General features: G+C 43.4%; 5 protein-coding genes across 5 annotated transcripts; 4 read left to right on the top strand and 1 right to left on the bottom strand.

Moving 5' to 3' along the window:
- The first annotated feature begins 347 nt into the window (after positions 1-347).
- EAE97_002488 (uncharacterized protein) lies at positions 348-3,560 on the top strand. The gene is made up of 2 exons (XM_038872999.1): positions 348-640; positions 693-3,560. Exons 1-2 carry the CDS (start codon positions 455-457, stop codon positions 3,369-3,371), a joined length of 2,865 nt encoding a protein of 954 aa, XP_038736205.1. The 5' UTR covers positions 348-454; the 3' UTR covers positions 3,372-3,560.
- A 300-nt stretch (positions 3,561-3,860) lies between these two features.
- On the top strand, positions 3,861-4,894 carry EAE97_002487 (uncharacterized protein; the record flags this gene model as incomplete). Its single annotated transcript, XM_038872998.1, has 3 exons — positions 3,861-4,046; positions 4,102-4,381; positions 4,434-4,894. Exons 2-3 carry the CDS (start codon positions 4,339-4,341, stop codon positions 4,892-4,894), a joined length of 504 nt encoding a protein of 167 aa, XP_038736204.1. The 5' UTR covers positions 3,861-4,046; positions 4,102-4,338.
- Positions 4,895-5,467: 573 nt separating this feature from the next.
- Positions 5,468-6,476, bottom strand: EAE97_002486 (uncharacterized protein; the record flags this gene model as incomplete). Its single annotated transcript, XM_038872997.1, has 2 exons — positions 5,468-6,286; positions 6,429-6,476. The coding sequence occupies 2 exons, from the start codon at positions 6,474-6,476 to the stop codon at positions 5,468-5,470; spliced, it is 867 nt and encodes a 288-aa protein (XP_038736203.1).
- Positions 6,477-7,773: 1,297 nt separating this feature from the next.
- Positions 7,774-9,069, top strand: EAE97_002485 (uncharacterized protein; the record flags this gene model as incomplete). The annotated part of the gene is made up of 3 exons (XM_038872996.1): positions 7,774-7,836; positions 7,892-8,557; positions 8,611-9,069. 3 exons carry the CDS (start codon positions 7,774-7,776, stop codon positions 9,067-9,069), a joined length of 1,188 nt encoding a protein of 395 aa, XP_038736202.1.
- Positions 9,070-12,488: 3,419 nt separating this feature from the next.
- On the top strand, positions 12,489-13,778 carry EAE97_002484 (uncharacterized protein). Its single transcript, XM_038872995.1, has 2 exons — positions 12,489-13,205; positions 13,257-13,778. Exons 1-2 carry the CDS (start codon positions 12,746-12,748, stop codon positions 13,595-13,597), a joined length of 801 nt encoding a protein of 266 aa, XP_038736201.1. The 5' UTR covers positions 12,489-12,745; the 3' UTR covers positions 13,598-13,778.
- Positions 13,779-14,053: the final 275 nt, after the last annotated feature.

The raw sequence follows: 14,053 nt of genomic DNA, 5'->3' as shown, positions 1-14,053 counted from the left end.
TTCTAATACACAAGCGAAATGGTTCTATTTGACTCGTCTGGGCGGTTGAGGGCAGATGGGTACAACTAGGCCTCTACCCAGTATCTTATAAGGTTACGGAGTATGAGCCGAACTCTCAGAAAGGCTGATGAAGGGGGCTCGCTCATTCTTTGGATACAAAATGTTTCAATGATCGATCGCATCCATCGGAGAAAAGATTCCGACGTCCGATGCTAAAATGTACTTAGATACTCTTAATCCCTGTCAGTTGGTAGCCTCGCGTGGAACGCGTCTAGAATCTAGATGTAGAAATGGAAATGTTATAACTGTTGCAAATTGCTTTTTATATTGTCAAGGTATTACCTATCGTTCACCACAACATAACTTTTTCAAACAGTCTTTGCAGTATATCAATTAAAGATTATTGTATAAAATATCTTCCTCATGATATAACAAATATTAATATTCGGGTGCTATGTCAAGTCAAGATGCATCCCCTTTCTCCGACGCGTCGATTCACCAAGCGCGTCGACAATCTGGTGTCTTGACCCCAAGCTCACAATCAATTTGTCAAGATGATACAGGGAACTTGGGAAGCAAAAAGCGGAAGAGAGATGGCAATTCGTTGGAGGACTTGTTGAAAGATACATTCGTCGTCAAGGTGGGTAATTTATTTACTTATTTTTACAATACCATGTCTGATTCGAAAATAGCCATACCCATCCAAAGCCAACACCCGACCTCGAACTTTCCAGCCTATGATATTATTACCACGGTCACAGCTACCACTCTCGTATCTAGACATAGGATCTGCGACCAATTATTTGCCTCAATCGCGACTCTTCGAGACTCATGTTAAGATACTGGAATTGGAGGAACGAATGGGAAATCAGCCGATGGTCCTCATAGCTCGGTTGGATGACAATCGCACTTTATATGCTGTCGAGAGAGAATCTCGAGGATTATATGTAGTCTTACAACTGGGTTCCTGGATCAACATACATCAATTGAGATCATTGGCCGTGGTAGCCCAAACCGAGCGCACAGATGTGCCGGTGAAGGGACTACTTTTCGGTTCATCTCATTTCGAAACCTCGACCGAGCCATTGATCACACCGGAAGGAAGTAAATATACCAAAAAAAAGAGACTCGCTATCGAAGCGATACAGTCTATGATCAAGCGCCCATCTACTCCGCTATTGCCAGAATCCCGCCCTCAATCAGCTGCGCCTGAAAAGGTACCCGCATCCGAACCTCAAAATGGCACCCAAGCGACTATCTGTCTACCTGCTTTGGAGACGAAAACACAAGCTACTTCCACTGAAATTTTTGATAATGTTCGAACTCAGTACTTCGAATCACTCTATCTTTCAAAGACTTCACTGGCCTATTTTGCAAAAGGTCCTTTATCACGAGCACGCGCGGCATTTCACCTCGACTTTGACGCAAGTCTCGATATGAGTGAGCACATCGCATTCTTAGAAAGCCTTGTACTATCAAGTACCCTTCTTGACAAGAAATATCGTGATGGCATACCTGTCTGCGTCTCATCCATTGATATTCATGACCAGAGTGCCGACGATACTACAGTGAAACCCAAGAGGAAGAAGAGCAATAAGAAGATGAAACCTGGCAAGAATGGGCTGTATCCAAATGAGGAGTCGCTCATTAAGCAATGGTGGATCGGCCATGACGAGGAGATAGAGCCCGGGGCTCCAGGATCATCTAAAGAGGAGTTAGCGAAAACTCGCATAGCGAATCTACGTATTCGCGAGACACAACTTCAAATGATTGTAATACTCGAGATTTTTGCTCTACAACCTTTGGTTTCGACAAATGACAACTTAGACGGAGGCTTACCTAGCCGTCCGATTAACGATGGGATAATACAAAGCAAAGAAAGGACACCCAAGACTCGAAAACAGGATCATCTCGCGATGCTTATTGACGTTCATATTGACAGACTATGCATTTGGCAATCCATTGCAAGTGAAGCTATCAAGGCTCCAGAAACAAGCTCCGGCCTAACGTCCAACAATACCTTGAAGCATACTGATAATATTCTCAAGGACTTCTGTATAGAAGTTATTGTGCCTTTCTTCTCGGCCCGTCTCCCCGATCGTTGTGATGCGATAAATCGTAAACTTGGAGGACCCATCACCAAATCGGCTTCAAAACCTAGGACTTCTAAAGCTGCAAGTTTCTCAAACACACTTACTCGGCCAGGGACTATCACTAAGCGACCTGTTCCTGCAAAGCAAAAGAAGAGTCTGCAGCGTGTATTGACAGACGATAGAGAGAGGCGTAGTATGTCAATAGGCTCAAATAGAGCCATTTCCTTAATGAGGTCAGCTACGGATCCTACCATCCCCGGACTGAAGAGAGAGACAAGTGAAGCCCCATCATTGTCTAGTATACCTTCTGCAGAGTTTAAGCCTCTTCATGTTAATAGAGGTGGTGTCTTGAATTCTAAAAGATTTTCCCAAAGAGAGGTGGATATGAGTACACTTGCGCCAGACCTTAATTCGAAAGCAAAGAAACAAGCTGCCATTGATGCAGAATTGAAGGATGCCATATCAGCACTAAAGAAACCAAATCGTGAGCTGGCTGGTAAAGCTATAGTTGAGACTGCCGAACGAAGATCTGCCTCTGGTGGACATCCTCGAAAATCCAAAAAGCCTGACAGAAACCCGCTCTTTCAAGCATTTCAATCGGTACAGATTAAAGCCACTCCCAAAACCAATCGTCAAAAGGACGTGTTCGGTGAATCTCAATCGACTATTGGCAGATCTAGAGATTTCGACCAGATTGAGCTTGGCATCATTCCCCCATCGAGTGTACCTACCATACCACAATCCAAAGCTCGCCCTTCATATGATCTTGACCCCTTTCGAGATTCTGTACAAGCGACTCCAACTCGAAAGCCCCTTTCAAGTTCGTCTAGATCTACGAGCAATTTTACAAACTTTGACGCTGATTATGGTGCAATACCACCTTCTTCACCGTTGCAAACGCGCCGCTCTAGCGCACAACTATTCAACAGCATTCCTGATTCAGCAGTCAAAAGGCCTTCTCTGTCGTCTGTCCCAAGTTACTTGGAAACACCGGTCAAAAGACCTTCACCTTCAACATTGTTTACTGGGATACAAGAAACACCATTGAAGGAGACACCACTGAAGGAGACACCAATGAAAGACACTCCTATCCGTAAAATATCTGAATGGATATCGGGTTACACCCACCCTGCGGGTCCTTCAAATGAAGATCAAGAGAACATAAGAGATGTGCCAGTAGCGCTAGAAAAGATGAAACCCACACAAATTTATAAGAAGGAGGTATCGTATTATGAGGCGTTAGGATGGAACGATGATGATATTGATGACTTGGCATGATATGACTGCATTTGACAGGAGTAATTTGAATTGATACCAATTACTGGGATGGTTTTCATGACTGATTGGCTGCATTGCGTAGGGTTTGGGTTTAGCATAGCATTGGCGTATTGTATGAACTATTTTACAACTTGGTGCTGCATCGCATATCGTACCTAGTATACACACTTCCATAGGCATTTGCGAGATATAAATACATGAATATATAAATTATTAAATTGTCTAAAGACTTTCCAGTATGACGTTGAAAATAATTGGAATGATTGACTATCCTTTCTTCCTTGACCCAATTCCTGCGACTTCAACTACCCACCCGTAACCTTACATACCTGACCTCTCGTCCGTCCCAGCACAACTTGCAAAAACATTAGCTTACCTAGGCACGTTACCGTTAACCGGGAAGCAAGTAACGCAATAGCAAGTGGAGCATGGCGGGGACTGCGATAAACAAATTGATAATGATAAACAAACTTTATATGCATCCGCGCTGCACCGATTCCTGAAAGAAAAGCAGAAAAAATAGAAAAATAAAATGTTTCAATAATTCCACGTCGATTTCTTCTGGTTCTTTCTATTGGATTCTAGGGATTGGTTGATTGATTGATTGATTTACTTCATTGATTGATTGCAGAGCGGATCACTCAGAGCTGGATTTTCTCGTTGCTTGATACATAGGTATACTTTACTTACTTGGTATTAATATCCAGAACGTTAACGGTGAACTTTACAGGCGACGAAGAAGTTAATGTGTTTGGGATTGAGATACTGCTACTGGAAGGAAAGAAGGAACGATCAATATCAATATCAACATCAAGAAGACGAACGAGATTCTTGCTGAAAAGAAAGGATATTATTACCTAGTATTCTATTTTATTCTCGGGGAGTTGCCCTAAAAAAACAAAGGATCAGAAGTCTTTACCATATAAAGGAACATCGACAAGCAAGCCACTTTGAAAACTCGCTCAAAATGGATATTCTGGCGCTCATTCAAGCTAATCCGGTCGTTAACGGTATGTCCACTTGCCTCTCTTCCTCTCCTCCACCATGCTAACTCCCCTCCAGACATCTATCAACATCTCGCCCCCTACCTAATGCAAGCGTACCCCTACCTTCTGCGCGCCTACCCTCTCCTCCACAGCATCTACACCTCTCTCTTCACCAATTTCCTGCACCCCCTGTACCTCTTCACCATAACGCACATCATGCCACTGGTCCTGCCGCTCCTCGAAGCCGCTCTCAAAGTCGCGAGTCAGAGTCCTGGGATCGCGGTCGTGGTGGGAGTTTTGGCAGTCATCTGGTTTATATTTTTCCTGATGGGTTTGATGCGCAGGATGGTGGCGTGGGGACTGCGCATGGTGTTTGGATTGGTGTTTTGGGGGGTGCTGGGCGGAGTGGCGGTGGTGGTTTTGCAGAGGGGGGTGGGGAGGACTGGGGCGGAATTGGTCGAGGGGGGAAGGTGGGTGCTGGATGTTTTTTGGAGTGAGTATATGAAGGCAAGGAGGGAGCAGGAGATGAGGAGGTGAGGGGTTGGTTTGATGGGGAGGTCTTTTTGTGATATTGTGGGTTGGTGGGTTTGATTGGCGTTTGGGTTTGGATGGTTTTGTGATGATATGTGAGGAAAATGGGAAATAGCAAAGGAGAGGAAAAGACGGGTGGTGGTGAGGAAATGCATTGGATAGAAGGGTATATGCTTCGGAGCATCAGCAATGATTGGATGAGCGTTGTAATTACCGTCTGCCATCAGCGAATAGGGCAACTTTGACAATGAACATAATACGTCGTTATGCGGACATTGGCATATTTTGAAGAGCAAGCTCATGAAAGTAAAAACAAGACTTGTAGATATCTCCACTCTTTGATAATTCCTGATATTCTTGGATATGACAATTCACCCATAAAACGCCAACGCTATGCATCATACAACTTTTCTCCTTAACGCCAGTTCGGTACCCTCCCCAATTCCGTACCTCCCAACCAGCTATGCGCCTCTGCTTGTGTCGAGATTCGAAGTATACTTGACTACCGATCTTTGCAGCTGTCTGAATATTCCACATAGCACATTTTCTCTTTCTTTCAAAATTCCAAACCAAGCCAACTTATTCTGCCTCGTCATATTCCACCTCATCATTTGGTTCCTTTGGTTCTTGCGCCTCATGGAATTGAATAGCATCATCAATATAACTCAAGATTCCTCCAACACTATCCTCACTCTGCACATCCAACCTCAAATACGAGACCATACTGAAACTGTCAATCAAACCCGCAACGGCCTTATTCAATCTGCGAAAACTGTTCCCCTTCATCAATGTCTGCGCATCCTTTGCTTCACCCTCTCCATCATCTTCTTCCTGATCATCATCCAATAACGACGTATCCGGGTCTAAGAATCTTTTGAGTTCTCTCTTTGCGACTTGTCCTTTTACTAAATCCATCTTGGAAAGAATGTTGACGTGTGGGACCTCGAGCATAATCATCGCGCTCATAGCAGATAAAGTGCCTGCGAAAAACTTTGCGCGATCAACCACAAACGTCGCTTCTAACAAATACGCCGCGCATAGATTAATATCCAATGCGCCCGTCTTGGTCAAGAATTTTACTAGAGCAGGTAAAATTGGAATGTGTGTGTATAATTCTATCTGGCCTGGCATATCGATGATAATGAGATATTCTTCGGTAAGAGGCTCAATGGCTTCGGAAAGGAAATCGAGATTTTCGAGAAGGAACTCAAAACAATAGATGAGACCGCCGTTAGGGCCGAGGCCCATTTCTTCCATGACATCTTCAAGGGATATAAGATCTTTGATATCGAGATCGGGTTCGTGGGAGAAGGTTTCGGCGGCCGGATCAAGGTTAATGTAGAAGCAGGAGCGACGATTGTTTTGGAGATGGTTTATGAGACCGGCACAGAAAGTTGTCTGGAGGTAAAGGGGAAGGATATTAGTATATGTCTCTCTCTTGACTTGTTTCAGGAGAATATTCACATAAATCAAGATTTGGATTGGGAATGGTTAAGGGCTGGAAATATGAGAAAGACGCGCATGGAATGGAAAGACATACTTTTCCAGCACCTGCAGGTCCCATTACTAGGACACCGAATTTACTCATCTTGATATTATGGTAGATACCTGATATTAGTGATGGGTAGATAATATGCGACGATGATAGTATTTGTATTGGTTTGTGAATAATGTGCCCTGGCAAGCAATGATAGATTATGAATACCTACCTATTATCAGACTTGTAAAATGTTCATAGTGGGGTAGCTTCTATCAGTGAGAGAAAAAAAAGTTCAGCCTTCTCCTTCCTTGCTTACCTAACCTTGGGCGTGGACAAAAGTTTCTTTGCACAAGGCTGAGGTGTGGAATGTTTCCAGAAGGCGTAGTGATTACCTAGTATTTGTTATCATTAGTAGAAAGTTAGAAGGTAATTAGTACCACCTAACCTACGGGATACTAGGCAAGGCCCGTCTCGGTACGAGTGTGCCCCGTACGAACCTGTCTCAATAATAAACTAGGTACCGCTACAATATATTGATATCTATCAAATAAACTATCAACCCGACTGAGATGGGAATCTATTGACAATTCTCCGGCGGCAATGCTACCTAAGAGACTACCTGCACTACATAGGCAAGTCAATGGAGTGGATGTGATGATCTAGATTGCCCAAGCATAATATGATATAGAATACCACAAACAATCTCGGAGCGAAGGGTATATTGAATCCAAATGTTCGGCGTCCGAGATGTATCCTAGGTGATTGAAGCCAGTGAACCACTATTGACACAATCAGCCAATCATTCCATTCAACATCTCCAGATCATCACTCATATCTGTATCATAACCTGATAAAGGCAACTGGAACTGCAAGTCCCTCATCCTCGATACCCCTGTACGGAATCAACATGGGATGTATGGAATCAATCTTGCATGCGCATCTTTGCATCTTACATACAAATTACGACTTTGCGAAATCAAAAGAAAGGAAAGGTTTGACAGCGGTGAGGTGTTCGATATCATACCTACCTAGGCATGGAGAAATATGCTACTGGACTGTCGGCCAGCCTGGCAGTCTCTATTGGGAACTAGGGAGGTATTCTGTACCAGTCCTGGAGCTGGAGATATGGTGCAATTCTCCCATTTCATTACTAACCAATTGGAATTCGTAGCACAGACATATTCTTTGTTTAACCCCACCTTCCCCCAAAAAATCCCAATCACAAACTTTTCCTTTTCCTTACATACTACATAGATCCTTTTCTTCCGACCCCTCAACCTTCTGACTCTTCTCTTCTTCCTTTAAAAACAAAACACTTTTCAGTAATTTGTCTTTTCTTCCCATTTTCTCTCAAACAACTCTCTCTTCTCCATCTTCTCCTCACTCACATATACCAACCGCAATCATGGTTCAAGCTAACGGATCAAATGGGGTTTCCCACCACAACCAAGGAACCTTCCTTTTCACCGTAAGCTGGCCTCTTGACTCGATAACAAATTTTCCGTACTGATCGTTTTCTCTAGTCCGAGTCTGTTGGTGAGGGACATCCAGACAAGATCGCTGATCAAGTCTCCGATGCTATTCTCGATGCATGCTTAGCTGAGGACCCTCTCTCCAAGGTTGCTTGTGAGACTGCTACCAAGACTGGTATGATTATGGTCTTTGGTGAAATTACCACCAAGGCACGTCTCGATTACCAAAAGGTTATCCGTGGAGCCATCAAGGATATTGGATACGATGACTCTTCCAAGGGTTTCGATTACAAGACTTGCAACGTTTTGGTTGCCATTGAAGAACAATCCCCAGATATCGCTCAAGGTCTTCACTACGAGCAAGCTCTTGAGCAATTGGGTGCTGGTGATCAAGGTATCATGTTCGGTTATGCCACTGACGAGACTCCTGAATTATTCCCTTTGACCCTCCAATTGGCACACAAGCTTAACGCTGCTATGTCCGCTGCTCGCAGAGACGGAAGCTTGCCATGGCTCAGACCTGACACCAAGACTCAAGTTACCATTGAATACAAGCACGACAACGGAGCTGTTGTCCCACAAAAGGTTCACACCGTTGTCGTCAGTGCTCAACACGACGAGAACATCACCACCGAGTCTTTGAGAAAGGAGATTTTGGAGAAGATCATCAAGAAGGTTATCCCAGCTGAATACTTGACTGAGGAGACCATCTACCACGTAAGTTTAATTGTAATCATCTTGCGATAATAATATGCTAACATCCCTTTCAGATCCAACCATCCGGACTTTTCATCATTGGTGGACCTCAAGGAGATGCTGGTCTTACCGGCAGAAAGATTATTGTCGACACATACGGTGGATGGGGTGCTCACGGTGGTGGAGCTTTCTCCGGAAAGGATTTCTCCAAGGTCGACAGATCTGCTGCCTACGTCGCTAGATGGATTGCCAAATCTTTGGTCAATGCCAAACTTGCCAGACGTGCTCTCGTTCAACTCTCATACGCTATCGGTGTTGCTGAGCCACTCTCAATCTTCGTTGACACATACGGCACATCCAGCAAGACCTCTGATGAACTTGTTGAGATCATCAGAGCCAACTTTGACTTGAGACCTGGTGTCATTGTCAAGGAGCTCGATTTGGCCAAGCCAATCTACTTCAAGACTGCCAAGAACGGTCACTTCACCAGCCAAGAATTCAGCTGGGAGAAGCCAAAGACCCTCAAGTTCTAAACAAAAATATAATAAACTCAAAACACAACATCAGTACAGGACTCAACGTCTTTGTACAACCAGGATTCCCTGTATTTCCTACGGATATCTAACGGCGCAATGATTGATGAAAGGCATGGTCTCAACGACCTTTGGGGCCAATATATGGCGGGAGTTTTTTTATGATATCATTCACATTTTTTTTTACACCTGCTTTGATCAGCGCTTTATTGTATGACAAAAGCACTATTTTCTGAGTTTCTTCTCATTTTGTTTTTCAAGAATAACACAGCAAAAGACACAAATGAAGATAAAAAGTCTTTCAACATAGACCGTAGATATGGCGGGCAATTGGTTATTACTCTTTTCGGGGATGGGAGGAGTGGCATACATAGCATTCGGCGTTACGGAGAACTTCAACATCTTCAATATAGTCGGAGAATACCTTGGGCAGGTTGCCTTGGGAGGATTCTCAGTTGCTATTGTGCATGGAGCTCAACTTAGTTCGATTTGAATTGAGGATAGACAATCATCTAATCATGATTTGATGGTTAGAAGAATAGTTTTTTTTTGGATTTAGTGGGGGGATAGCAATTTAAGATTACTGTTCTTTCTCTACTTTTATTATTTGATATATGCATATTAGTGATATGAAGTGAATTTGATTATTTGACTTGTGTAAACTCAAGAATTTGGGGATCAATAGTTACATCAACAGCCCTGAAAATTTCTCCTTCCTGTATTCAGAATTTGCCGAAACTTTCCTCGAGAATTTGTATCTCTTTGACAAGATCATTGCTATTGTGCAGAGATTTCCCTTTGGGGATGGGTTCGTATTGTTCGCAAATTCTTTGATGTGTCGTATACTTGCTTGGTGATGGGATGGATGGCGCAAGGCTGAGCATGGAATTTATTTCTAGTGATTTGATAGGTGAAGGAAGGATATATGCATGGAAAAATATAAAATAATTGCGGTGGATAGAATCGGGCTTGGATGTTGAAGATTATTAGAGACGAAGGAGGAGGGTATCTAGGACTGAGTATTGAGTATTGAGTTTTGGGGATTGGGACTGAGTAAAAAGTGTTGGAGGTATGTCACTAGGTGGCTAAATGACGAGAGGAAGAGCGCTAGTGGGTATTGTCGCTCTTGGAGTGGAGGGATGCGGGAGGTGGGAGTTGTTGGAGATTGGGAGGTTGAGGTGAGTAGGTGGGCTGGTGTTCGAGGTGGTTTGAAATTTGGAACTTGGAACTGGGAACTGGAACTGGAACTGGAACTGGAAATGGTTTCTGGTTGGGAGATTTGGGGTGAAAGGGGGATAGAGAGGGAGGATATGTAAGATAGAGATATTGAGATGGGAAATGACAAGAGAAGATAAGGTTTGGAAAATCTAGAAGAGGATGAAAGGGTGAAAGGGAGGGGGGGCAATGTGGATGTGGATACAGATGAGAATGAGAATGAGAGGGAGTGGATGAGTATGAATGGGTGGGTGGTGTTTGGAATTTCTATCTCTTGAGTAAGTATGGGTGTGAATGTGAATGTGGAAGTGCGATGCAATGAGAGGAGACGAGAGGAGGTGGATCAAGTTATGGTATGAAGAAGGGAGGAGGATGTCAACAGGGTGTGATAATTGTGATGAAGATTATATAATAGTAATATAGATTGAAGTCGATGTTGAGCTGCTGGTATCGTGAGGGGTCGAATTGAGAAAACTATGGAGGGATAATAGAGGAAGGGGGGATGCTAAGTACATATATGGACGTGATGGGTAGAGATGGATGGCTTTTTATCTTCGAGAAGGATATCGGTAGAAGAGGGTTTTGTATCTTTTCAAATAGCTTGATGAATTGATGGAGTTTGTAGAAAAGAAAAAATTAGAGAAGACAGTGATGATGAATAAACATAATCAACTACCTAGTATATGAAATTCATCTCCATCGCGATCTCTCTCTTATTATTGTTTCCAAGTCCCCAAAGCCCACCTACAAAATCTTCAGAGGATAGATAGTTTTCCAAAAATTGAGAGACGATGCGTTTTAGATATATTGTTAAAAGCGAATCTGAAATTCATCAATCATCACATGATCAAATACCCTAGTCTTCGTGGCTCAGTTGGTTAGAGCGTTGGTCTCATATTCCTATATGAGGTGATTGATAACAGTCACTTTAGCCATCCAAAGGTCGAGAGTTCGAGTCTCTCCGAGGACATTTGATTCTTTCATTTTTTATTATTTTTATGGTGCTTTTTTGAGGTGTGGTTTTTGGGATGTGGGAGAGAGGGGGGGAGGGATATGGTGGGTAGAGAGGAGAGGAGAGAAGGGGACCGACGGAACATGTGTGGATCTGTAACAGTTTGGATTGGAGTTTGAGGTTTGAGATGGAACCAGTTCTGGGCGGTCGGTTTGGTGGAAATCGATGATGGATGGATGGCTCGTCGATTGACGAACAATATTGGTTACCTAGGTAGGTAGTAGGTAGTAGGTAGATAGAGAGATAGGTGGGGAGATAGCATCAGGTAGGTGATGATCACACAAGCAACATCATACATTTTGAAGCAAGAATGAAATAGTGATAGAGAATATATGTAGATCAGGGGTATCAGGACAAGGACTTTGATACTCCAAAGTTTCAAAGCAGAAAAGATAGGCCGGCAGACAAGAATGAAAGTTTATCACAAATGCATCCACATCTCGCCCGTTTGTAAACTGCAGACTATCTATCTATCCATCGAAGGTGATATTCGATGTTGATAATTTTGTGGTGTGATGCGATATCAACCAGGTGACGAGTTCAAAGCATGCTCATGAGAAACTTCCGCACAGAAGAGGACGAATAACAACATATTACTGGATCATGAACCGCGCAATATGTGACGAAATCAAGAGCTTGAAATTTCTTCAATAATAGCCTCTACTTTTATTTCCTGAAGTTAACGCGGGTAAATGAAAAGAGACACAGGTACATACCAAAGCCTATCAAATGGAAGAAATAATTCAGAGTAGGGAAACACTCTCAACCATTGAACTGAACTCTAATGAGAAAGAGGTAAAGAAGCCGCGTCTATCCAGCATCAACGCGGTAACCTGATGAACGACGCGACCGGATACCTCTTTGGTTCGAGCTTCAATCTCTCTCCAATTTCGGTGTTTCTCAAAACGGATGGGGATTTGGGAATGGGAGAAGATCTTTGCTCAGTTAAGGGGGAGGCTTAGACTGTGGAGCTTGGCTCTTATTTCATCAAGGTCTTGGGACCTGGATGGATAAAATAATGGATTATGAAATGGGTATTGGAGGTGGAGATGTGAATGAAATGATCGGTACATGGATGATGATGATGATGATGATGATAAACGAGGTATGGATGTGGAGCTTGTGTATTTTTTATTTTTGGATTTATTTTTGGGAGGAAAGCGAAACAAGGGAGAGGGGAGGAGGAGAGGGAGACGTTGATGTTTCGATTTTCTTGGTGATGGAAGATGTGCATAGGTAAGAAAATAGAGGTTAGAATTTTACTTTGATAGAATTTTACTTTGAATTAAACGGAGATTGAGATAATGATATTTAAGAGAAGATAAAAGATTGAAATATCGAAGTTGTTGCTCAGATCTCAGGCATCCTCATGATTGCCGGGTGCGAATGGGTACGATTCGTCACATTCAGTACTAATATTCACAACGTTTCGTACACAACCTCTATACCATGGCAACCTCCAACGAACCAGATCCTCGATTCGACGGCCAAGTATTGACCTACAAACCCGAATCAATCATAGTCGCAATAGAAACCTACTACAAAGCCCTAAGCAAGCTTCCCTATGTCGACGAATCTGACATTGTCTCCCCTCCCACATTTGGCTGGCCGAATATCACAGAATCCAACTTCGCACCGCTAGAGAAGACTAGTGCTGTGATTGACCTTCTCAAGCACCTTCCATATCTGCAGAATCCAGACAAGGAGAAAGGCTATGCGATCGCGTTTGGGACATTTCCCATTGATTACACTGCTGCACCATTCAGAGAGCCGATTGATATACAGGAAGCAAAGAATTTCAAGCCTGACCTTGCATGGCCAGAAGATGCAGTCAAAAGCTGGGTCATCCCCTTGACGATGAGTGAGGACAACTATTGGGGGAACTGGTGGCTGCTCGATACTACTGATGGTAAATTATAGTTCTCGTGGTCTTCCTTGGACCTTTGCTAAGGGCATCAAGGCACTGTGACAGATTGGGCACATAGCAACTCTACCGAAGCCGACGTCGACTACGCCCCCGATGACCCGAGGTCATGGCGCAATACATGTGGGGAGACGAAGAAGCTTGAGGATCTCTTGGCTGAATGGAGAAGCAAGTTCGAAAGCTTGCACTGGGTTGCCTTTGGAGATCCCACTGGGAGGGAGAAGGTCTGGAATGATGAAGATATACAGAGAGATGAGGGTACGGAGCACTGTGAGGAGCTGCAAGCTATCATCAGAAAACACGGATGGCCTGAGGATCTCAAGAGGCAGGAGTGTAAGGCAGCGTTGGAAACGTGGGTGGAGGATCATCAGACCTAGAAGACGAGCTGTCAGGACGGGTAGCGTTTTGACATTTTGTGTAAATGAGTAAGGTTTGCTGGGTTATGCTGGATAGGAGGGTTCGCAGCATGAAAAATGTAAAAGTAGACAGAAGGGTAATTTTGAGTGCAGAGAAATGTAATTCTACGATAGCGAAGTGTAATTCTACAATTCTCTTGGGCATAATTCACAAATTTGACAAAGTGTGTTCAAAATAGAATCATGATGAATATCTTTATCAAGGTCTAGATCCATCAGTCATCAAGGAGATGAAAAGTGGGGCTGAACTAGTAAGATGAACACTATGAAGGGATTATTAATTTCGAAATTGAGTTTGGGGGTTTCTCAACTTTTCGCCGGTTGTAATCGTCGGGGATTAAATCCATTTATTTTGTACACGATGCTCGAGAGTTTAGACTTTGGATAGTTTTCACGTTCGGTTCTCGGTATGTGTTG

Source organism: Botrytis byssoidea (genome assembly GCF_014898295.1).
Source record: "Botrytis byssoidea strain MUCL 94 chromosome Unknown BBYS_004, whole genome shotgun sequence".
Lineage (NCBI taxonomy): Eukaryota > Fungi > Ascomycota > Leotiomycetes > Helotiales > Sclerotiniaceae > Botrytis > Botrytis byssoidea.
The sequence above is the reverse complement of the archived record's forward strand: the minus strand, read 5'-3'. Positions and strand labels throughout refer to the sequence as shown.

Bases quoted from the DNA above. Each gene is read 5' to 3' on its own strand.
- EAE97_002484 (XM_038872995.1), top strand. From the start codon at position 12,746: ATGGCAACCTCCAACGAACCAGATCCTCGATTCGACGGCCAAGTATTG. The intron at 13,206-13,256 runs GTAAATTATAGT...AAGGGCATCAAG, and splicing joins GCTGCTCGATACTACTGATG to GCACTGTGACAGATTGGGCA.
- EAE97_002488 (XM_038872999.1), top strand. From the start codon at position 455: ATGTCAAGTCAAGATGCATCCCCTTTCTCCGACGCGTCGATTCACCAA. The intron at 641-692 runs GTGGGTAATTTA...ATTCGAAAATAG, and splicing joins AAGATACATTCGTCGTCAAG to CCATACCCATCCAAAGCCAA.